Consider the following 25,922-nt stretch of genomic DNA (forward strand, 5'->3'; position numbering starts at 1 on the left):
AAAAGCCTCGAGGGTTGGCGTTGAGACTTCCTTTCCTCAGAGCCCCTAGAGGGAGAGAGGTGCGCTTTCTCTTTTGGTACGGTAGGCAAGAAAGGTAGGTCCGCTTCTTCTCTAACGCCACCTAGAGAAGAGAAGCCTGGTGAGACGTGTACTATGGCGGGGCAAGCCAGTCGGTGAGGGGGTCTTTATGAGGGTCTGAGGGGGGTGAGGAGGGGCGGGGCAGGGCGGGGCAGGCCGATTGGATGGGAAGAGACTGAGTGGGGAGGGGCCAAAGGGGAGAGGAAAGAGCAACTGGTTGATTCATCCCACAGGGACAGCCAAACCCCTAAGGTGCTTAGTCGTCATGTCCTTGAAACCTGACGACCCCAGTGCTGGGTTCCAGCACAACAATGTGGTGGCCTTCATCAATGAGAAGATGGCCGGGCACACGAAAGGCCCTGAGTTCTATCTTGAGAATATATCCCTGTCCTGGGAGGAGGTGGAGAACAAGCTCAGGGCCATCCTGGAGGACAGCGCGGTGCCCAGCGAGGCCAAAGACGCCTGTGCCTGGAGCAGCCTCGCCCTGGGCATGCGCTTTGCCCGCAGGCAGAGCCAGTTACACGGGCGCAGGGTGCACTGGCTGCAGAACTTCACCAGACTGCATAAGTCTGCTGCACAGGCCTTGGCCTCAGACCTACAGGAGCTCACAGAGCAGCAGGAGATGGAGCGCAAGGAGTCTGCCTTTCAGCTGCAGCAGACACAAGCAAACCTGGCAGAGATGGGAAAGGAAAGGGACCTCCTGAGGTGGAAGGTCTTCCGGGCTGTAAGATTACCTCGATTGGTCCCTGCCCCATCTCCCGGCCCCATTTCCCTGGCCCACACCCTCACTGCCCCCAGAATAGGTCTTAATCCTGCCCACTTCTCTCCAGGAACTGGAGTCTCCGCGGAAGCAGGAGCAGGTCCAGGTCGCAGAGGAGCCAGGCCTGGCCACTGCCAGTGGGGCTGAAACAGAAGGAGCATGTGAGGAGGAGGAGGAGGCAGGGGCTGCTGCTACTTCTGCTACAGCTGCTGGTGCCACAGGAAGAGGAAGAAGAAGACAAAAGGATGCAGAAGGGGCAGAGGCCACCAAGAAGCTGGGGAGAGGCCCTGTCCACCTTCATGAAGCTGAGGAGCAGAAAAATTACACCTCTGGTGGGCAGAGGGAGGGAGATCTCAGGTCAGTGGAAACAACCATGTTTTATTTCTCTGGAACCATGAAGCCCGGGTCCAGAGTCACACCATCACCCCTCCCTGTCCAGCTCCCTGCCTCATTCACATATTCCTACTCATGCCCCTCATCCCCTTTCCCACCTGCGCCCGCACCATCCCCACCAGCAGCAACATTCACAGCAGGAGCTCCATCTCAGACATCTCCCCACTGGAAGCCCTCTGATGTTAGCTTGTGGTCTTATGGGGGGTCCCAGGGAGCAGACCCTCAAGAATCCCAAAGAGACAGGAGAGACTCTGAACCCCATCAGCAGAGAAGACCTCCCATATTTCGCAGGCCTGGGGATTGGGACTGCCCTTGGTGTAATGCTATGAATTTTTCACAGAGGGAAATTTGCTTCCACTGTGGGAGGGGAATCTGGCTGCAAAGCCCTAAGTGAATTCAGAAATGTGAAATAGAACAGAAAATCCCAATGAAAAATCAATTTTCAGAGGGAGGGGGAGAGGTAGGGAAGGGGTTGGGAAGAGTGGGGGGAAAGGGAGGGTGGGCAAATAGGGCAAGAGGTGGAAAAGTAGGCTGGGAGGTGGGGTACGGGGTGGTGGCTGGGGAGGGTGTAGATTGGGTAGTTGGGGGGTAAAACATAGAGACAGAGACTTATTTTGATGACCCCTTTTGTGTTCCAGAGCATTAGCATTCCACACCCCAGAAGCACCATAGCTTCTTAGTATGTGTCTCCCTCTCCAACCCTAGTATCTGGTGGACCTGAGCAGCCATGTATATGGCAACCCACCCCTCTCCCCACCTAGGCTGTATATGATTGGAGCAGGAGTGGACATCTGATCCATAACTGAGCCAAACAGTTTCTCACACTAGAGAGTCTGAACAGAGAGGCAGATTCCATAGTCAGGGTGGTGTTGGGTAAGGAAACAATGGGTCATTTGGAGTTGGGGCCCTGGTCAGAGTCATGAATGCCGAGGCCACAATCAGGCCTGGTCCTGGCTGTCAGGGAGCAGAACTGTGTGCTTTATAGAAGCCAAGTGTCTTTTAGAGGATGTCAGAATGAGGCCCCAGGGAGCAGACAAGCACAGAGAAACAGCACAGGAGTTGATCCTGCAACCTCAGAGATGGAGAGAGTGGTGGCATGACCACTTTTCCACTTCCTGCGATTGTGCTGCATGAAAATACACTCTACACAGATCCCCTTTTCTTTAAGCTAACTTGAGCGGGTTCCTGTTCTGGGCAACCAGATTATTTCCAAGTCAGAAATTGGCACCAGAAGAGCAGCTGCAAACCAAAGACTGTCAAAGAAAATGTCGGAACTAGCTGGGGAGGAGTATCAGAGAGTTATGGGTATAGTGAGGATTCCTGCATCCCAAGAGTGTCCAGGAATGAACTGGACGGGAAGCTTTTTCATGTTCTGATCAAGTTATATTGTGAGAAACAATCAAAACAGGCCTACAGTTAACCCTGGGCTTAAAACACAGCAGAGATTTGCCGTCCCTAAGAAAATCCTTTAGGTCTACAAACAGGGGACACCAGCACCAGTTGCAGACAAGGACTGCTATGGCTGTCTAGCTCCACAACAGGAGAACCCTCCCCAGTCCCCAGTGGCAGAACTGGAAACTCCTGCCACTGCCTAAGAGGTGAGTCAGCAACTGATAGTGCCCAGAGTGTTTACTGGTTTAGACCACAGACCAGTGTGGTGCCATCCTGAGGGATTCTCTTTCCCAACCCACCACCAGAATAATAGTGGGAAGGGAATCTGGCTACAAATCCCTCAGTGAATTCAGAAATGTGGAATAGAACATATCCCAAAGGGAAATCAATTTCTAGGGGGAGGGGGTAAATTGGGAAAGGGGGAGGGGAGAGGATGGTCTGTGTCTCCTTTCTTATGACTGTGAATGGTGTTGAGGGAAGCTAAATGTATGGTTTAGCCCACAGATGGAAAGATGGTGAGGTTTCACACCTGGACCAGACTGACAACTGGAGGAGACTTGGACATTACCTGGGGACTGTGGACCTAGAAACTGAAGCTGTCATGGGCTTGGGACATCTCTGCAGCATCTGGACGTGACTTTGAGGTGTTTCATTTGGGAACAGATACAGATAATTATTTTCAGGATTTGGGGCCAGATCCCTAGGTGGTTATTAAAGGTCCTATACTTGTCAGAAATATCCTTGGACTTGCTTAAATTCCTCTAGGGCAGGGTTTTACAACCTCAGTACTCTTGATACTTGGGGCTGGATACTTAAGTGTTTCAGGGGACCATCCTGTGCATTTAGGATGTTTGGCAGAATCCCTAGCCTCTACACACTAGATGGCAGTAGCACCTACTCTTCCACTGTGACAACTGAAAATGTCTCCAGATACTATAACGTGTCCACTGGAGGGCAAAATCACCCCTGGTTGGGAACCATGGAAGCAATAAGGTCCTTAGGAGTAGTCAGAACAGGGGGAAGAGAGTTATGAGGAGAGCATGCTCAGCAGTGCCCAGGGCTGTAGGGGAGGCCCTAAGGAGGAGAAAAAGTGATTTTTGAGCAGATATGGGTAGGGGAGGGGCAGAAACCAAACTGCAAGGACCAGGGGCTAAGTGGGAAGCAAAGAAGTGCAGTCAGTGAGGGAGGCTCTTCAAGGACTCCTGGCTGTGAAGGGTAGGAGTGGGGCAGGATAGATGGCTGAGAGATAACAAGGTTTTTTGAATATGGGAGAACTTGAACCATGGAGGAGACAGCTGAAGAAAGCTTGAAAGCACAGGAAATATGTGAAAAAATGGAATAGACCCTGTATACTGTTTTGGAGCCATGTCCATTGTACTGTTCAATGAAAAAAATATGTTTGTATGAAACAAAACCCCCAAATTCTCTAAGTGTACATATGTATATGTATATTATAGATTTACGTGTGCCTTATGTTATAGATTGGTGTTTGAAAAAGCATAGAAAAGTCTGGAAAAACGTTTTCTTTTCAAAAAAGTGGAGTAGGGTGGGGCAGTAGGATAGAGGGCTTCTATTTTATATACTTCTGTGTTGCAAAAATAAAATAAATGTTCACAAATAGACAAAAAAAAAATAAAAGGATGTGAATTTGCTGACTTGAATGGGTTTGGAAAGGCCACCTCTTCCTTTGGGACAGGAGAAGAGGAGAGCAGATACTGAACTATGTGGCAAAAAGATGGAAAATGAAGAGGGTTTCCCCATGTGTCCCTTAGACAAGGCACCCGACAATGAGGACAGAAGGTCTGAGTGGGGGTGGGGGCTACTGGGCAGTGGCATATTTAGGAACTTAGGGGGAGGTGAGGAGTGGGGTGGGGGGGGAGGTGAGGAGTGGGGTGGGGGAGGAAAGTATCATCAAGCTGCACAGAGGATCCAATTAGGATAGGACCGAACTGAAAGAAAACCAAAGGGGAGGGCAATGGGGGAGCCTAGCGGGGCCACTGGAAAGGAAGTCGAGTAGTTCTAAGAGGCGTACCAGACACAAATCTCTGGTGTTACAACTTGTTTTCATAATTTATTTTTTTCCAGAAAAGATTCAGTCAGTTTGTTTGGATTTAGGGTTTCTGCTTGGTAGGATTTAGGAAAAATACTGACATTTTCATGATTTCATGTGTTAACAGCCATCTTAATTTTTTCTCTATATGTCCAGAGGAAAGAATTTAATAAATTAAAATAAATTCCATTTTTATCACTAAATACCCTCAACAAACCCAACAGAGGTAATCTGACTTGGCCTTTGAGCCTTCGGGCTAGCACGCTTAGTGAGATGGGTAGCTAAAGAGTAAGACAGCTTTAAAAATGATGGTGCTGGAAGAAAGACCCAGCTCTAGTGGGCAAGGGAAGGGGATGAAAATTTCACAGGGGCCAATGTCTTGGTCAAAAACAGTGATTTTTACCTCTGTAAAAATGATGATGCTCTCTGGGCTTGCATTTGAGGTAATGGCAGGCAAAGCAGTGAAAGGGAATGACCAGGGAGGATACCTCTGACCTCCCTCTTTCTATTCTTTCTAATGACCTATCCACACTCTGGGAAGTCAAACTTGGTTACACTTGGTTATTTCTCTAAAATAATGGAAAGTAGGGCGCCTGGGTGGCTCAGTTGGTTAAGCGACTGCCTTTGGCTCAGGTCATTATCCTGGAGTCCCAGGATCGAGTCCCGCATCGGGCTCCCTGCTCAGCAGGGAGTCTGCTTCTCCCTCTGACCCTCCCCCCTTTCATGTGCTCTCTCTCTCAAATAAATAAATAAAATCTTTAAAAAAAATAAAATAATGGAAAGTAGGAGGAGTAGGAGACCTGGATTTCCTCTGGTCTCAGGAATTCAGTGGGATAGGGATCAAACCATTCTGAACACCTACAAACTCAACAGGAGATCGAAGAAAAGAATAGCAACAACTCTCTGAACAGAAAAGCGACCACTTTCTGGAAGGTAGGACGTGCGGAGAACTGAATTCGAGGCAATATTCAGGAGGATAGACTGCGGGGGAGGGGGCCTCCGTCTGCCGATTCTGGCAAGTGATAGAGCCACGGGGCACAAAATCGGAACTTTTAGAAGTCGGCTCCGCTGAGGGACGTCGCTCCAGTGGATAAGCAGGGGGTGGAACCTTCGCGGGACAGTGTGGTCTCAGGACCCTCAGGGTCACAGAAAGACTGGGGGTGCCTGAGGGCGGCAGAGCTCCCAGGTATTGGAGCAGGGAAGCTGGCTGCAGAGACGGAGCCGAGGCACGGGCTCTCAGCTCGGGGTTGCCATAAACCGTGATCCGCGGCACAGTCGGGCCACTGCTCCTCCAGCTGGGACCCAACAAGCGGCAGATCTGGGGAGACTCCCCTTCCTCCCCCGGGAGGAGCGGCGCGGGAGCGCACCGCAGGGATCTGCTGGGTTTGGAGACTCCACACGGGGTCAGGTGCCAGAGATAGAAATGCTCGGTAACAGGCCGGGTGAACATGGAGTGCGGCCGGAGACTGGGGAGACAGGAGTGACTGACTGCTTTTCTCTGGGGGCGCACTGAGGAGTGGGGTCCCGAGTTCTCGGTTCCTCCAGGGCAGAGATTGGGAGGCCACCATCTTCACTCTCGTCCTCCAAAGCTGTACAGAAAGCTTGAAGGGAACAGAAGCTACCGAGAGCAAACGCTAGCAGATTACTTAGCCCGGCCCCCAGCAAGGGCAGGGCAATTCCGCCTCCAACAAAGACATTTAAAAACCACGGCAACAGGCCCCTCCCCCAGAAGATCTGCAAGAATAGCCAGCCAAGACCAAGTTTACTGATCAATGAGAACGGCAGAACTCCAGTGCTAGGGGAATACTGCACATAGAATCCATGGCTTTTTTACCATGATTCTTTAGTCTTTAAAAGTCAATTTTTTGGGGGGCGCCTGGGTGGCTCACTCGTTAAGCATCTGCCTTTGGCTCAGGTCATGATCCTAGGGTCCTGGGATCGAGCCCCACATCGGGCTCTCTGCTCAGCGGGAAGCCTGCTTCTCCCTCTCCCATTCCCCCTGCTTATGTTCCCTCTCTCGCTGTGTCTCTCTCTGTCAAATAAATAAATAAAATCTTTAAAAAAAAAAAAGTCATTTTTTTTAACTGTCTTTTTTTCTTTTTTGAATTTTTCTTTTTCCCTTTTTCAACCAACATCTTATCAATCCCTTTTTTAAAAAACATTTTTATTTTTCATTTTTAGAGTCATATTCAATCCCTTCATAGTAGTTACCCTTATTTTTGGCATATATATATATATATGTTGTTCTCTCTTTAAAATTTTGAGATAGTTTCTTCTAACAGATCAAAATATACCCTAAATCTCTAGTGTATGGTTTTGTTCTACTCTCCTGCCTGATCACATTCTCTCCCTTTTTTTTCTTTTTTTTTTAAAATCCTCTTCTTTCTTCTTTCAAACAACTTCTTATCAATTCCTTTTATAATATTTTTTATAATTTTCATCTTTACAGTCATATTCCATCCCTTCATCATATCAACCCTTATTTTTGTACATATATAACTTTTTCTTTCTTTAAAATTTTGGGAGGCACTTTCTTCTAACAGACCAAAAAACACCCAAAATCTAGTGTGTGGCACTGATCTATGCACTAAAAATCTATCATATTTGATCATATTCTGATATTCTGGGTTTTTCTGTTTTGTTCTGTTTTTGTTTGTTTTTATCCTTTTCTTTTTCTTTTTTTCTTCTTTTTCTTTTTTCTTTCTTTCCCTTTCTTTTCCACCAGCTTCAGGTCTTTTCTGATTTGTTTAGAGTATATTTTCTGGGGACATTGTTACCCCGTTAGCATTTTGTTCTCTCATTCATCTATTCTCCTCTGGACAAAATGACAAGACGGAAAAAATCACCTCAACAAAAAGAACAAGAGGTAGTACCAACTGCCAGGGACCTACTCAATACGGACATTAGTAAGATGTCGGATCTAGAGTTCAGAATCATCACTTCAAAGATACTAGCTGGGCTTGAAAAAAGCATGGAAGTTATTGGAGAAACCCTTTCTGGAGAAATAAAAGAACTAAAATCTTACCAAGTCAAAATCAAAAAGGCTATTAATGAGGTGCAATCAAAAATGGGGGTGCTAACTGCTAGGATAAATGAGGCAGAAGAGAGAATCAGTGATATAGAACACCAAATGATGGAAAAGAAAGAAGCTGAGAAAAAGAGAGATAAACAACTACTGGATCACGAGGGCAGAATTCGAGAGATAAGCGATACCATAAGACAAAACAACATCAGAATAATTGGGATCCCAGAAGAAGAAGAAAGAGAGAGAGGGGCAGAAGGTATATTGGAGCAAATTATAGCAGAGAACTTCCCTAATTTGGGGAAGGAAACAGGCATCAAAATCCAGGAAGCACAGAGAACCCCTCTCAAAATCAATAAAAACAGGACAACACCCCGACATCTAATAGTAAAACTTATGAGTCTCAGAGACAAAGAGAAAATCCTGAAAGCAGCTCGGGTGAAGAGATCTGTAACCTACAATGGTAGAAATATTAGATTGGCAACAGATTTATCCACAGAGACCTGGCAGGCCAGAAAGGACTGGCATGATATATTCAGAGCACTAAATGAGAAAAATATGCAGCCAGGAATACTATATCCAGCTAGGCTGTCATGGAAAATAGAAGGAGAGATAAAAAGCTTCCAGGACAAACAAAAACTAAAGGAATTTGCTAACACGAAACCAGCCCTACAAGAAATATTGAAAGGGGTCCTCTAAGCAAAGAGAGAGCCTAAAAGCAACATAGACCAGAAAGGAACACAGACAATATACAGTAACAGTCACTTTACAGGCAATACAATGGCACTAAAGTCATATCTTTCAATAGTTACCCTGAATGTAAATGGGCTAAATGCCCCAATCAAAAGACACAGGCTATCAGATTGGATTAAAACAAGATCCATCGATATGCTGTCTGCAAGAGACTCCTTTTAGACCCAAAGACACCCCCAGATTTAAAGTGAGGGGGTGGAAAACCATTTACCATGCTAACGGACACCAAAAGAAAGCTGGGGTGGCAATCCTTATATCAGACAAATTAGATTTTAAACCAAAGACTATAATAAGAGATGAGGAAGGACACTATATCATACTTAAAGGGTCTATCCAGCAAAAAGATCTAACAATTGTAAATATCCATGCCCCTAACATGGGAGCAGCCAATTATATAGGGCAATTAATAACAAAAGCAAAGAAACACGTCGACAGCAATACAATAATAGTGGGGGACTTTAACACCCCCCTCACTGAAATGGACAGATCATCTAAGCAAAAGATCAACAAGGAAACAGAGACTTTAAATGACACACTGGACCAAATGGACTTCACAGACATATTCAGAACATTCCATCCCAAAGCAATGGGATACACATTCTTCTCTAGTGCCCATGGAACATTCTCCAGAATCGATCACATCCCAGGTCATAAATCAGGTCTCAACTGGTACCAAAAGATTGGGATCATTCCCTGCCTATTTTTAGACCACAATACTTTGAAGCTAGAACTCAATCACAAGAGGAAAGTCAGAAACAACTCAAATACATAGAGGCTAAAGAGCATCCTACTAAAGAATGAATGGGTCAACCAGGAAATTAAAGAAGAATTTAAAAAATTCATGGAAACCAATGAAAATGAAAATACAACTGTTCAAAATCTTTGGGATGCAGCAAAGGCAGTCCTAAGAGGAAAGTATATAGCAATATAAGCCTTTCTCAAGGAACAAGAAAGGTCTCAAATACACAACCTAACCCTACATCTAAAGGAGCTGGAGAAAAAACAGCAAATAAAGCCTAAACCCGGCAAGAGAAGAGAAATAATAAAGATCAGAGCAGAAATCAATGAAATAGAAACCAAAAGAACAGTAGAACAGATCAATGAAGCTAGGAGCTGGTTCTTTGGAAGAATTAACAAGATTGATAAACCCCTGGCCAGAGTTATCAAAAAGAAAAGAGAAATGACCCAAATCAACAAAATCATGAATGAAAGAGGAGAGATCACAACCAACACAAAAGAAATACAAACAATTATAAAACATATTATGAGCAACTATATGCCAGCAAATTAGATAATCTGGAAGAAATGGATGCATTCCTAGAGATGTATCAACTACCAAAACTGAACCAGGAAAGAACAGAAAACCTGAACAGACCTATAACCCCTAAGGAAATTGAAGCAGTCATCAAAAATCTCCCAACAAACAAAAACCCAGGGCCAGAGGGCTTCCCAGGGGAATTCTACCAAACATTTAAAGAAGAATTAATACCTATTCTTCTGAAACTCTTTTCAAAAATAGAAATGGAAGGAAAACTTCCAAACTCATTTTATGAGGCCACCATTACCTTGATCCCCAAACCAGACAAAGACCCCAACAAAAAGGAGAATTACAGACCAATATCCTTGATGAACATGGATGCAAAAATTCTCACTAAAATACTAGCCAATAGGATCCAACAGTACATAAAGGATTATTCACCACGACCAAGTGGGATTTATCCCTGGGCTGCAAGGTTGGTTCAACATCCACAAATCAATCAATGTGATACAATACATTAACAAAAGAAAGAACAAGAAACATATGATCCTATCAATAGATGCAGAAAAAGCATTTGACAAAGTACAGCATCCTTTCTTGATCAAAACTCTTCAGAGTATAGGGATAGAGGGCACATACCTCAATATCATAAAAGCCACCTATGAAAAACCCACAGCGAATATCATTCTCAATGGGGAAAAACTGAGAGCTTTCCCCCTAAGGTCAGGAACACGGCAGGGATGTGCACTATCACCACTGCTATTCAACATAGTATTAGAAGTCCTAGCCACAGCAATCAGACAACAAAAAGAAATAAAAGGCATCTGAATCAGCAAAGAAGAAGTCAAACTCTCACTCTTTGCAGATGATATGATACTTTATGTGGAAAACCCAAAAGACTCCACCCCAAAACTGCTAGAACTCATACAGGAATTCAGTAAAGTGGCAGGATATAAAATCAATGCACAGAAATCAGTGGCATTCCATGGGCGCCTGGGTGGCTCAGTTGGTTGGGCGACTGCCTTCGGCTCGGGTCATGGTCCTGGAGTCCCTGGATCGAGTCCCGCATCGGGCTCCCTGCTCGGCGGGGAGTCTGCTTCTCCCTCTGACCCTCCCCCCTCTCATGTGCTTGCTCTCTCTCATTCTCTCTCAAATAAAAAAAAAAAAAAAAGAAAAGAAAGAAATCAGTGGCATTCCTATACACCAACAACAAGACAGAAGAAAGAGAAATTAAGGAGTCGATCCCATTTACAATTGCACCCAAAACCATAAGATACCTAGGAATAAATCTAACCAAAGAGGCAAAGAATCTGTACTCAAAACTATAAAATACTCATGAAAGAAATTGAGGAAGACACAAAGAAATGGAAAAACGTTCCATGCTCATGGATTGGAAGAACAAATATTGTGAAGATGTCAATGCTACCTAGAGCAATCTACACATTCAATGCAATCCCCATCAAAATACCATCCACTTTTTTCAAAGAAATGGAACAAATAATCCTAAAATTTGTATGGAACCAGAAAAGACCCCGAATAGCCAGAGGAATGTTGAAAAAGAAAAGAAAAGCTGGCGGCATCACAATTCCGGACTTCCAGCTCTATTACAAAGCTGTCATCATCAAGACAGTATGGTACTGGCACAAAAACAGACACATAGATCAATGGAACAGAATAGAGAGCCCAGAAATGGACCCTCAACTCTATGGTCAACTAATCTTTGACAAAGCAGGAAAGAATGTCCAATGGAAAAAAGACAGTGTCTTCAACAAATGGTGTTGGGAAAACTGGACAGCCACATGCAGAAGAATGAAACTGGACCATTTCCTTACACCACACACAAAAATAGACTCAAAATGGTTGAAAGACCTCAATGTGAGACAGGAGTCCATCAAAATCCTAAAGGAGAACACAGGCAGCAACCTATTCGACCTCAGCGGCAGCAACTTCTTCCTAGAAACATCGCCAAAGGCAAGGGAAGCAAGGGCAAAAATGAACTATTGGAACTTCATCAAGATAAAAAGCTTTTGCACAGCAAAAGAAACAGTCAACAAAACCAAAAGACAACCGACAGAATGGGAGAAGATATTTGCAAATGACGTATCAGATAAAGGGCTAGTATCCAAAATCTATAAAGAACTTATCAAACTAGGGGCGCCTGGGTGGCTCAGTTGGTTAAGCGACTGCCTTCAGCTCAGGTCATGATCCTGGAGTCCCGGGATCGAGTCCTGCATCGGGCTCCCTGCTCAGCAGGGAGTCTGCTTCTCCCTCTAACCCTCCCCCCTCTCATGCTCTATCTCATCCTCTCTCAAATAAATAAATAAAATCTTTAAAAAAAAAAAAGAACTTATCAAACTCAACACCCAAAGAACAAAGAATTCAATCAAGAAATGGGCAGAAGACATGAACAGACATTTTTCCAAAGAAGACATCCAAATGGCCAACAGACACATGAAAAAGTGCTCAACATCACTCGGCATCAGGGAAGCCCAAATCAAAACCTCAATGAGATACCACCTCACACCAGTCAGAATGGCTAAAATTAACAAGTCAGGAAACGACAGATGTTGGCGGGGATGCGGAGAAAGGGGAACCCTCCTACACTGTTGGTGGGAATGCAAGCTGGTGCAACCACTCTGGAAAACAGTATGGAGGTTCCTCAAAAAGTTGAAAATAGAGCTACCATACGATCCAGCAATTGCACTACTGGGTATTTACCCCAAAGATACAAATGCAGGGATCCGAAGGGGTACATGCACCCCGATGTTTATAGCAGCAATGTCCACAATAGCCAAACTGTGGAAAGAGCCAAGATGTCCATCGACAGATGAATGGATAAAGACGAAGTAGTATATATATACAATGGAATATTATGCAGCCATCCAAAGGAATGAGTCTTGCCATTTGCAATGACGTGGATGGAACTGGAGGGTGTTATTCTGAGCAAAATAAGTCAATCAGAGAAAGACATGTATCATATGACCTCACTGATATGAGGAATTCTTAATCTCAGGAAACAAACTGAGGGTTGCTGGAGTGAGGGGTGGGGTGGGAGGGATGGGGTGGCTGGGTGATAGACACTGGGGAGGGTATGTGCTATGGTGAGCGCTGTGAATTGTGCAAGACTGTTGAATCACAGATCTGTACCTCTGAAACAAATAATGCAATATATGTTAAGAAAAAAAAAGAAGATAGCAGGAGAGGAAGAATGAAGGGGGGGAATCGGAGGGGGAGACAAACCATGAGAGACGATGTACTCTGAAAAACAAACTGAGGGTTCTAGAGGGGAGGGAGGTGGGAGGATGGGTTAGTCTGGTGATGGGTATTAAAGACGGCACGTTCTGCATGGAGCACTGGGTGTTATGCACAAACAATGAATCATGGAACACTACATCAAAAACTAATGATGTAATGTATGGTGATTAACATAACAATAAAAAATTTTTTTAAAAAGAAGCTGGTAGAAAGATTTATAAAAAAATAATGGAAAGTAAAAATAACTCAAGCCATATTTTATTTAGAAACAACAATGCTTTTTCATCTTTGCTTTATATCAAGCGGCATCAAAGTCAAGAGTTTGCTGGAGCATTTGTACAAAGATATTACCTAATAGGAAACTTCCCTAAATGCCTTAAAAATCAGAATTTTCTGTGACTTTGCACCCTGCTCTAAATGGTGGTGTTTCCAGCATCATTCTTTGCACTGTCATAAAAATTGCCTTCCTGCTTATCTATTTCTGTTTCTATTGGCAAAACTTAACATATCAGGGGGAAAAAGAGTTCTTGTGACCAAATTAAAAACCTCCAGAGCCTAGTGATCAGAGGCTTCCAGCCAGTGAGTCAGCAACCAACATGTATTGAAAGCCTGCTCTGCTCTATGTGTGTGTAAAGTGTGTGTGGGGGTAGTCTATGGGTAAGCTTTAGACCCAGTTAAAAAAGAGGAGAGGGGGCGAGAGGGAGGGAGTGGTACAGAGAGAGATTTCGCCTGAGAGTAAAAGAGATGAATGTAAGTATGAAACATGGCCAAACCACTCTCCTTTATGGGGAGTTGAAGGAAGGCCTGGTAAAGGGCAGAATAATGGGGCTGAAAAATAACAAAATGTATATGACATCTCTCCACCTAGATAAATGTATACTGCCTTAGTGGTGAAGAGTATGTTCTGGTCTCAAAATAAGATGTAGATTAGTGTTAACCTGGGTCTCGTGTTAATGAGATCAAGGTGATATGGAATTCCACCTCACCCTCCTATTTAGCTTTTCTGTTTCATAGCCATAGATCCAGACTGTACCTACTAAACTTTAAGCAGCTCTCTTGCCTAAGTGGATCACTCTTCACAGTGGTGAAAGAAAGGGGATGGCTAAATGTGAATTCATCCCCATCCCTGAGAAAACAAGTTGGAGTGCACATGCTGAGTGACAATGCTGAGGTCAGCAGCAACTCCTTTTGTTAATAAGGGGAGTCAGAAAAGGGAATTTACCCCCTTTAAACATACACTTTCTCCATGGAAACAGCATCTGCTAAAAACCTGCACTGTTATGTGACTACAAGTTAAGGTACTCATTAGTTGTGTTTTTTAACTGGTTTTCTAAGAACTAGTCAGTGTCTTAGTCTCTTAAAGTCTCATGCTCCAGAAATATATCTAGTTATTGTTAGTTTCACATTCAGTAAAAAGGCCTTGATAAACTCAGATTCCAACCAAACGGACCTCCCTGTTTTTCCCTGTGCATAGTCCATGTTTTACTGCCTTCTTGCCCTTGAACACCATTCCATCTGCCTGGGAAGGCCTCCACTATCGCCACCTGTTCAGATCCTCAAGAACTATCTCAGGGGCGCCTAGGTGGCTCACTCCGTTAAGCATCTGCCCTGGGCTCAGGTCATGATCCCAGGGGCCTGGGGTCAAGCCCCGCGTCAGGCTCCCTGCTCCGTGGAGAACCTGTTTCTCCCTCTCCCTCTGCCTGCCACTCCCCCTGCTTGTGTGTGCGCTCTCTCTCTCTCTCTCTCTTTCTCTCTCTCTCTCTCTGTCAAATAAATAAAAATCTTTAAAAAAAAGAACCATCTCAAACATCCCTGATTTTATAAGTCCTTACTCTCTGCTACTATTTTATCTCTATCTTTCTTATAGCACTTCACTTTCTCTCATGTGTGATGGAATAAAAGACATTAAGTTAGTGTTGGCAGCTTTCCCCTTCTCCCTGCCCTCTAAAGATAATCATCTTTTTGGATGCATGGGTCTCTCCAAATCCAGCAACTTCTGTGGAGATTCTTAGTATGCCAAATCAGTTCCTGAGCTTTTACTGTGCAGAACAGTTGTAATAGGCAGAAAGAGCTGAAAAATTGCAAGGAACAATGCTAGTTCAATTAAATAACATTGGAAAGGGAAGCAAGAGCTTCTTACAAAGAAGAAAACAAGTGATAGAGGATGAAAATGGAAAAAAGAGGAAAAACTTACAGGGGATACATTCCAGAGTGAATTTTTTAGTTGAGAATGAGGAGTGATTAGAGAGTTTTCTGGGATGCTGTAGTGTGTAAGAGATATTGAACATGAAAGTAATATGAAAAGCTGATTTTTTTTAAAGATTATTTATTTATTTATTTGACCGAGAGAGACACAGCAAGCAGGGTGAGTGGGAGAGGGAGAAGCAGGCTCCCCACAGAGCAGGGAGCCCAATGTGGGACTCGATCCCAGGACCCTGGGATCATGACCTGAGCCGAAGGCAGTCGCTTAACCAGCGAGCCACCGAGGCGCCCTGAAAAGCTGATCTTAAATGTTGCTGGGCATTACAAATTGGCTTCCCCTTGATGTTTTTCAAAGGACTATAGTAAATCCTTAAATATTCAAACTTTTAAAATTGTTTAGTTGCTATACTGTTTCTTAGGATACCATTATATGCTGAACCACATGGAATCCTGTCTTTTATTTGAGTTTTACTTGTTTGATTGTAATTTGTATACATGTCCTAATTCCTGTTTTAATCTGTTAGAAGGCAGGAGGCCTGTCATTCACTTCTGCCTTTTTCAGTACCTTTCACAGAGTAGATGCTCAATAAATATTTGTTTAGTGACTAATAGATACCTAAGACCTGAAATGATATCAGCTAAAAAGTATCCCTTATATTAAAAAGCAAACTAAAACTATAGTTAGAAAGGAATATTCTCTCACTTTTCTACCAGTATGAAATATTTTACCTTCAAGATGAATGGGAAGAAGTGGTTTCATGCAATATGTTCTTGAAAAACATAATCCTGCATTCATAATACCTCATTATATTCATTCTAGCACTTTGTCATATACTGATGTATATGCTTCTCTAATTGATTCATCATGAATCTTCTATCTTGGAAATTTGCGAATCAGAGTAAACAGACGAAAGAAAGTCAGTTAAGGATATACATCCAGCAAGGTTCCTCCATCTCTTATTTTTTGGGAAATAACAACTTTTAAGCATGTCTACATAATGTTTGGGAACTGATAAATGATCACAAAGGGTTTCAAACTCTGTAAAACAAGTAATCTGGTTTTATCTCTGGAAATTTCTGCTTTAACTTGATCCTCACTTATCATGAACTAAGAATCTCTATTTCACTGTCCTCTCTTGTCCATCTTTAATCAATAGAATCTCATCTTCATCACCAGATGGTATTTTACACTGAGGAAACTGAAAGCAGAATCACAGAACTTTATACAGGCAAGAATTAAGCATATCTCATTTGTTGTAATATACAAATACCTATGAAGAACAGGAAAGATAGGTAATGAAAATACAGTTAAAAAAAAAAAAAACTGATTATGTGCGTGAGCTACACAGATTTGGGTCCAAGTCTCAACTCCACCATTTGATAGCCATGTATCACTGGCCAAGTTCTTTAACCTCTGTGAGTACCAGTTTTAACATCTTCAATATGACCTACCTCACAGAGCTACTGAGGACTATCACAGTGTTTGCCATATAATAAGGGCTAAAAAGCAGAGCTAATAGTAATAGTTGTATCGGTAGTAAAAATAGAAATAAGAGATAATGTGTTGAGCACTTACTCTATGTCAGCTTTGGTGCTAAGTGCTCATCAGCATTTCCTGAGGTAGACACTATTATCCTTGTTCCTCTTCAAGTGTTCTCTCTCTCAGTTAAGAGCACCATGATTTATTCAGTTGCTTAAGTCAAAAACATAGAAGTCATCCTTTATTCAACTATTTCATTTTCACAACCAGTGCATCAGTATGTCCTGTCAGGTCATCCTTCAATACATATCTTGGCTCCATTCACTTTCCCCATCTCCTTAGCTACCACCCCAATCCAAGCTTAGCATCATATATCTCCCCTCAACTGATAGAATTGCTTCCCAACTTGGTCTCTTTCCTTATCTCCCTACAATCCATTCTCACTGGGGCAGCCAGAGTGATCTTTTAAAAATGGAAATCTGATCGTGTTATTCCCCAGTTTAAAATAAACGGACGAACTATAACACTCTCCTTTTGCCTCTGATTAAATAAAAATCAACTTCTTATTCTGGCCCACAATATGCAGCAGGATCTGACCTATGCCTGCCTCTCCAGCCTTATCCAATACTATTTTCCCTCAATTCACTGTACTCCACCCAGACTGGCCTTTTTAGTTTCCTTGAATATAACAAGCCTGTTCCTGTTTTATGACCTTTGTACTTGCTGTTCACTCTGACTGGTACACTGTTCCCATAGACCTTCACAAGGCTGGATCCTTCCTGCCATGCAGGTCTCAGCTTATAAGTCCCTTTCTCTGGGAGGCCCTTCTTGACCACTCAACCAAAAATGACCTTCCAGTCACTCTTGTAACATGACCTTTTTTTAGTCTCACCATCAGTACTACCCAAAATAGTCTTGTGAATGTATGTTTCCCCCACTCTAGAAGGTAAGTTCCAGGAGAGTAGGAACTTTAATCTGTCTTGTTCAATGCTATACACAAAACACCTACTGCAAGTGTTCAAAATATCTTAAGTTGAATAAACAAATTTTCATTTTCCAGGTGAGGAAATCAAGGCACAGGTCACACAACTAAAATACACCATTACTCCCTCGGTTAATACTGGAGTCAAAACCTAGTAGTACAGAGTTTGTAAACTGTGAGTCTACTGGTTGAATCTGAGTAGGGACTCTTGGAAGAGGAGCCCAGAAAATTAAAAAATTGGGGAAATTTCATATAAATAATCAGATTTCAGGTTTTTCTTAAAAAAATCAGAAGACCTGGCAATATTTGGCCTATATTCCTATATGGTAACAATAATTTGAATGTCAGGTGACTGCCCAACTTTAACTGAGACATAGCTCATTCACTCATTCAATAATCACTTGCAGAGCATTTACTATGTGCCATATACTTTCTAGGCCCTTGAGCTTTATTAGTGAGCAGAATAGACAAAGATCTCTATCCTTAAGGAGCTTACATCCTAGCATAAGGAGAGAAAATAAGCAATAAATATGATAGGTAAATTATATATATCATAAAAGTTTATAATTGCTAGGGAAAAAATAAGAGCAAGGTAAGAAGTATCAAGAGTACAGGGGATGGGGACTGAGTGGAAGAGAATCTTAAGATTATATATAAATAAAATAGTCAAGGAAGATGCATCGATAAGGTTAAAATAAAGGAAACTGTATAATTGGAGGAAATGAGGGAGTTAATCATGTAGCTATAGGAGAATAAAGCATTCTAGACAGAGGTAACAGTCAGTGCAAAAACCCTAAAGCTGGAGTATACCTGTCTGAGAGTATACCTGTTTGAGAAACAGCAAGGTCAGAGGGTCTTGTAAGCCCTAGTAAGGTCTTGGCTTTAATTCCAAATGAAATGGGATGCCATCGGAAGGTCCTGAGTACAACAGAAACATTATGTGACTGCTGGTATTAAGAACAGATCGAAGGGAGACATGTAGAAAAGCAGAGAAACCAATTAGAAGTCATTGCAACAACAGAGGTAAGACATGGTGGCTTGGACCAGAGTGATAGCAGTGATATGGAAGGCACAGTCTGTGCAATCCCCAAAGTTTGAGGCAGTTAAGACCCTGTGGGATACTGGGGCACCTGGGTGGCTCAGTCGGTTAAACATCTGCCTTTGGCTCAGGTCACGATCCCAGGGTCCTGGGATTGAGTCCCATATCGGGCTCCCTGCTCAGTGGGGAATCTGCTTCTCCCTCTGCCTCTGCTCCTCCTCCTGCTTGTGTTCTCTCTCTCTCTGTCTCTCTCTCTGTCTCTCTCAAATAAATAAATAAAATCTAAAAAAAAAAAAAAAAAAAGACCCTGTGGGATAACCTCTTGACCAATGGGACATGGGAGCTGAGAGATAAATTCTCTATTTCTCCTCCTAGGTCAACTATCTTGAAATAACCTCCCTCTTCCCCTGCCTCACTTCCCTTTTCCTATAGGAAAAGGGAAATATATACATATATATTGTGTCCTTGGGATTATAAATATATTATATATAAAAGGGAAATATATAAATATATTGTGTCCTTGGGATTATACTCCCTAATACACATTAGCTTTTGCCTCATGTTTTGTTTTCTAGGAACCTCTGAAAAGACAGGAGGAAGATCAGAAGTTCAGTTTAGGACATACTCCTTTTGACACCAAGCAGAGATGCTGAAAAGTCTATTGGATAAAAGATTCTGTATTTTAGGAGAGAGATCTGGGCTGGAAGGTATACGTGTTGGAGTTATCAGTGTACAGATAGTATATAAAACTGTAAGACTGTATAAACAAATCATGGAGGGAGTAGGTATGGATAGAGATGAAAAAAACCTAAGGACCAAGCCCCAGGCACCCCTAACATTAAGGGGGACTATGAGGAACCAGCTAAGGAACTTAAGAAAGGGTAACTGATAGAAGGAAAACTAGGATAGTGTAATTCTCTGCAAGTCAGGTAAAGAACATATATCAAAAAGAAGGGGTTGATCAACTGTGCCAAGGGCACTGATTAAGTAAAAGAAAGAGTGACAATTGACCTGACCATTGGATTTAGCATCGTTGAGGCATTGGAGACTTTGATATGAGCAATTTTGGTGCAGTAGTGAAAGTAAAATTCTAATTGGGATGGGTTTAATAGAGAATCAAGACTCTAAAGACAGCAGTTTTGTTTTTGTTTTGTTTTTAAATAGTTTTGCTGCAAATGGAAGCAAAGAAATGGGCAGTGGCTGGCAGGGGAAGTGGAGTTGAGAAGACTTCTTTTTCTTAAAGATTTTATTTATTTATTTGAGAGAAAGCTAGAGAGAGGACACAGAAGGAGAGAGCACAGAGGGAGAGGGAGAAGCAGACTCCCCACTGAGCAGAGAGCCTGATGTGGGGCTGGATCCCAGGACCCTGGGATCATGACCTGAGCCCAAGGCAGATGAGATGTTTAACCAACTGGGCCATTAAAATCAGGCAAAGTTACTGTGCACTTATATTTATTTATTTTCTTTTTCATTGTGTAACATTTCAAACATACTCAAAAATAAAAATAGCAATATAATGAACCCTCACATACTAGTTGTACAGATTCAATAATTAGCAACATGCTACATTTCTTGTTTCAAATACCTCTACTGCCTCAAATTTTCTGATGATGTTGTTTTGTTGGAGTAATAATCACTAAAATGTGATGAATAACAAGGCAAGTGCCATGCCTCAGGGCTGGATAAATGCACTAAGGAATGCTTTAGAAAGAGTTTATGAGACATTCAGATTTTGAGAACCTCATTTATTTCAATGATTACTAAAGACCAAAAACAGTTGGACTATGTTCCCATTTAAGAAGGGGGCTCCTTGTTCTGTTTACTTTGTTGGAGAGATAAATGGTCATAATGGTTTTTGAAGCTATTAACTGGTTCACTTCACTTGGCCATTGTGATACCCAAACGCTCAGGTTTCTACAGATGTTTGATAATACTTAGTCATTCTTTTCATTACCTATGAATTAAATTCAGGATTATATAAATATATCTGTCTTCATCCACAGCTTAAATCATCCCTTGTTCCAAGTTGTTGGCAAAGTGATATGTGGGATTTTGTCAAATAAGATTAGTCTTGTCATTTTTATCCTACTAAGTGCCTCCAATGAAAAGATTCAGGTGGGAAGCAAGGGAGACAGTAATTCTTGGACTGGCACTGCCTCTCAAAATATGACTCACTTCTCCATCATTTCTCTATTACTATAACCCTTAACTAACATGCTGAGAAATTCAACTAACCACTCTTGAGACTGGCCAAAGAAAAAACATAAAAATAAGTGACTGGCTACAGAAAGATCACAAACAGTAAATTTCTCTTGCTATGATTCAAATGGGTGAATAATATTACTAAATATTTCATATCTGCATTTTTAAACACACTGAAATTAACAGACTAATTTTTAATGAGGTCAATAATGCATAGAAAAAAATCATCTATAATTACCTTAAAGCGGTATCTAATTGGGGATTTTAGGTGGATACAGATATTGTCAAATTCAGAGCCTTTTTCCCTATAAATGTCACTCTCTTGATAATGGCATAAAATCACCTATATGGACTGAATTTCTCACTTGGCACATATTTGGAGTCAGTGGCTAGTACTATATCTGAAAAACATACACAGCCAAATGCCAGCTACATGACTTGAATCATTCTGAAAGAGATTATCTCTATCTCTGATTTGACAAAAAAACTGTTGCTTCCTTTAGAACAGTGGTTCCCAAATTTTTTTTTTCTTACCAAGGCACACATGAGGTATGATATTCAAGTTTCACCCACCCCATCAGTCCCAGTCACTCCCTAAGATCTACTGCACGAATAAAAGATCTACTACATGAATCTAAGCCTCTGCTCAGTGTGATATCATCCTTTTCTCTTCTACTGATCTACATGTGAGTTAAGAACCACTGACTTAGATGATATCTACAATAGATACAAATTTAATCTGATGTGTACTTGAAAGAGAGGGCCACCTGCAGGAAAGGATTTCAGGGGCACTGAGAAATCCCACTTGTGCATGAAATACTGCAAGGCTTTGTTTAAAAGCAAATAGGCGGGGCACCTGGGTGGCCCAGTCGTTAAGCATCTGCCTTCAGCTCAGGTCCTGATCCCAGGGTCCTGGGATCGAGTTCCACATCGGGCTCCCTGCTCCACGGGAAGCCTGCTTCTCCCTCTCCCACTCCCCCTGCTTGTGTTCCCTCTCTCACTGTGTCTCTCTCTGTCAAATAAATAAATAAAATCTTTAAAAAAATTTAAAAATTAAAAAATAAAAGCAAATAGGCTGTCAACTGAGAAGGCCTAGAAGCAATCACACCCCAGTAGCAATGAGCATACTTAGCATGGAAATCTTGGTTTCTAATGCCATTCTCCATTAAAAGGAATGAGGGCTCCTTGGAAAAATGGCTGGGGCAGGACTAGGACTGGGGCAGGAAATATATAAGATAAGCCTGGAGTATCTTACAGTGCTGAAATATAAAGAAATGCTCAAAATACACACATACACACATACAGACACACACACGCACACAACAATGAGGTTATGTCAAAGGAACAGATACGCCAACCGAAAGAACTCCCGATGGACAGAGGTAGAAGAATTTGAGCTAGAAAATAAAGTAGCATTGGATTATTACCTAACGTATAATATAAATATCCGTGAGTCCATACTGATTAAATAAATAGGAGTAAAGAGACAAATATTCTATGCAGAAGAATTATAAGCAATTTTATGTAACTACTCTGCCCTTGATGAGGTGGGGCATAACTCCCCACTCCTTAATATGAGCTGTGAATAACTAGTTTCTTCCAAAGAGAAGAGTACGAAAAAAAGAGGGGAAAAAAGTAACTTTACTGTTGAGAAAGAAAAATATTACCTCAAGCCAGGTGATCAAGGTCAATATCAAAAGTGATAAGGCATACTGAAACTCTGTATCCTTGATATGATATAAGGAGAATATTTTACATCTGTTGTCTTCCCCCAAAAAACATATTATCCCCATCTAACCATGAAATAAATATCAGATAAATCGCAACTGAGGGACATTCTACAAAATATCTGAACAGTACTATTCAAACTGTCAAGGTCTTAAGAAATAAGGAAAGTCTGAAAAACTCCCACAGCCAAAAGGAACTTAAGGAGACCTAACAACTAAATGTAATGTGTTATCCCAAATGGGATCCTAGAATAGCAAAAAGACATTAAGGAAAATCTGAGGAACTCTGAATAAGTATAGACTTTAGTTAATAATAATGTACCACTATTGGTTCATTAATTGTAACGGATGTTCCATAATCATGTAAGATGTTGATAAAAGGGGAAATGGGTATAGGGCATACAGGAACTTACTGTACTCTCTTTGCAATAATTCTATAAATCTAAAACTGTTCTAAAATTTATAAGTTTATTTAAAAGCAAATGGAGGGCTCTTTTATTACAGCACATTTTATAGGGACAAAAAACTGGAAACAAAATACATGCAAATAAATAGGAAAATAATTGACCAAATTATGGTATCATACACTACTAAGCAGCACAGAATATTATATACTTAAAAGGATGAGTGAACTCTCTATCAGTTGACTTGGAAAGATTCCCACTATGTATTTTTCTAAGAAAAGAAAATGCAGAGAAATATGTAACTCTTCTTTTATTTTGCAAAACAATGAGGAGAAAATCCCCATGTATATATATTTCAAAGAATAGGGAGAAGGTATGCAAGGATACACACTAGATTATTAACATTGCTCAGAGTAGGAGAATGGGGTTAGAGGAGAGAAAAGAGGAGAGGGGTAGCAAGTGTGGGGATATAAGCAGGGCAAGGAAAATAAGCAATAATTAAATTGATAATTCATTATCAGTATAGAACATCTATATAGTGAACTGATGCTTTGCAAATAAAATTTTAAATCTATGAAAACAAAACAAAAAAAAACCAAAAAAGCAAATGAATCAGAAGGAGGAAAAGGGATCTATTTTAGATTACCGGATTTAATGAGGGTGGGGGGCAGAGTGGAGGTAAGCAGAAAAAGAGTAGCAGCACCCTGAAGAATATAGTGTCAGTCACTGAAGCTGAATTACCATCCTTTTCTCAATTTTGCCAAGAGATACCCAAGTAGGTGAAAATATTGATTATCACTAAGGATGTGATGAGAATTTCTGCCAATATCCTGGAGTTTTTGCCCACCACAAACAGAAACTAAACTCACCACTTGCTTCCCCAACACTCCCCCCTCAAAACACACAAGTACAAAAGTGATGCCTAGAGCATCAGGAAGATTATTTATACACCACCTTGTTCTCCTGGCCTTTTGAACAATGAGGCCTCACCAGGGGTTTCGAAGTGCTTTTGAAGAGGTGACACATAGCTTTGGCATCAAAGTCCACAGGAGACAAAAATAGGAAGGGTCTGCATTTCCAAGAAGTTAAAATCAAATAATAGAGTGTAAGTCCCTGGTGAGCAAGATCAGAGACTCCCAAAATGGCAGAAATGAAAAGTGGTTTAAAGGTCATCTCAGTTATCTACTTCAATACCTAATGCAGTCTCTATCTGAGATTCTAGATCCTAGATCCTAGCACCAGGGCAGAGGGGAAGGAAGGACATATTGTAGAATCCCAAAGTATAAAACAGATTGCTTTTCACGGTAAACTTCTTGCAAGAATGAATTGTATCTGTGGTATGTTCCCTGTAAAGGACCTAGGAACTCAGGATGACAATGTGTTTACAGGGTTCCATGTTGAATATTTAGATACGGTGGACTCAAGCTCATATTGCAAATTATGTGAAAACTTTCAACAGTAGCTCATTTGCTAAGAGATCTCCCAGTAGCATCTGAAGCTATTTTCCATCAACAAAAAAAGAGAGACCTTGGCCTAAATGATACTTTAGGCCATTTTTATGGTCAGATATTAAGATCATTGAGCCAACTGGCTCTATTAAAATACAATTGTTAATATAAGACCCTAAGGTAGGGGTGAGTTGAGGAAGAAATGAATCATAAACTTTTCTAAATTATATGAGCATACACAGTAAACGAAAGTCCCATTTTCTGGGGATGCCTGGGTGGCTCAGTCATTAAGCGTCTGCCTTCGGCTCAGGTCCTGGTCCCAGGGTCCTGGGATCGAGCCCCGCATCGGGCTCCCTGCTCCGTGGGAGGTCTGCTTCTCCCTCTCCCACTCCCCTTGCTTGTGTTCCTGCTCTCACTGTGTCTCTCTGTGAAATAAATAAAATCTTTAAAAAAAAAAAAAGTCCCATTTTCTGAAATTTGATAAGAATTTACTGTCTAGTTCCAACAAATAATCAGAATTGAATTTACTGAAGCTCTTCATGCACTGCAACCTTTCAATATATCCACTGTATAACGTGAGCCACACCTCTATACACTCCAGGTCCAATCAAAAGACTACCAGCTATGGTATTGAGCAACATTTTCATGCAGCACTCACCTCAAAACACAAGTGTAGAATCCACTGTCTTGTGCCTCAGCTGAGTGAAACCATATTGAATCTTCTTCTTTGCTCATCCTGACCTCTGAAAAGATGATGGGCTCTTCCAAATCACCTTTGTTTTTGTACCACATAAGCCTGAGCCCAGTGCTCTGGGCCATGCTATAGTTGGTGCGAATATAACTGTAGAAAAGGGCACATTTCACTCGTACTGGTTCACCTGCCAAAGCCATGTATGTCTTGAGATCCACTGACCAGTCAATGCAGCCATCCACTGAAAGAAAACCAGATTGGGCATGAAATGCAGTGAGCATCGCTAATACTAATGAAGAGCAACCATCATTGCCAACATGTACTGAGAACTTACTGTGAGCCAGGCTTCACAGAATTTGCATGCCAAGTGCTTTACATAGATTACCTCATTTAATCTTCCCAGTGATCCTTTGAGATAGATCAGCATCCTCCTTGGGCCTGCCAGTCAGAATCCCTATTCTAGCTCTGTGCCTCAGGGGAATTTCCAGTTCCCTACAGTAACCTTCTGCGTGGAGTTGACTGGATCCTCCAAGGAGCTCCAGCTTGTCCTGGGGCCCCACCACTAGGTCCCAATTCCAGCAGAGTAGCCTGGCAAATGGATTACTCCTGCCAGTCATATGGTATTGGCTTCACAGGGTTGTGTGAGATTGGACTGCTAGGATGACACTGACATGTAGATTTTAGGTGACTCCAATTGTTTGGACAGGAGCCCCACAAAGGAAATACTTCCAGGGGACCCTTGTACAACCTAGGAGCAGCCCTGAGATTCACTTATGAGTCTTATTC

The 25,922-nt window shown here is 42.0% G+C and overlaps 2 protein-coding genes across 4 annotated transcripts in view; one reads left to right on the plus strand and one right to left on the minus strand.

The window, feature by feature from the left end:
• Positions 1-25,922, minus strand: part of IL1RAPL2 (interleukin 1 receptor accessory protein like 2) — a 1,158,042-nt gene that overhangs the window by 562,031 nt on the left and 570,089 nt on the right. For all 3 annotated transcript variants that reach the window (XM_078065458.1, XM_078065459.1, XM_078065457.1), the window contains one exon: positions 25,104-25,377. In XM_078065458.1, the coding sequence (XP_077921584.1) occupies positions 25,104-25,377 (274 nt within the window). The remainder of the gene's footprint in view (positions 1-25,103; positions 25,378-25,922) is intronic.
• Positions 344-1,625, plus strand: TEX13A (testis expressed 13A). Its single transcript, XM_078064768.1, has 2 exons — positions 344-790; positions 909-1,625. The coding sequence occupies exons 1-2, from the start codon at positions 344-346 to the stop codon at positions 1,623-1,625; spliced, it is 1,164 nt and encodes a 387-aa protein (XP_077920894.1).

This window comes from Halichoerus grypus, chromosome X (genome assembly GCF_964656455.1).
Source record: "Halichoerus grypus chromosome X, mHalGry1.hap1.1, whole genome shotgun sequence".
Lineage (NCBI taxonomy): Eukaryota > Metazoa > Chordata > Mammalia > Carnivora > Phocidae > Halichoerus > Halichoerus grypus.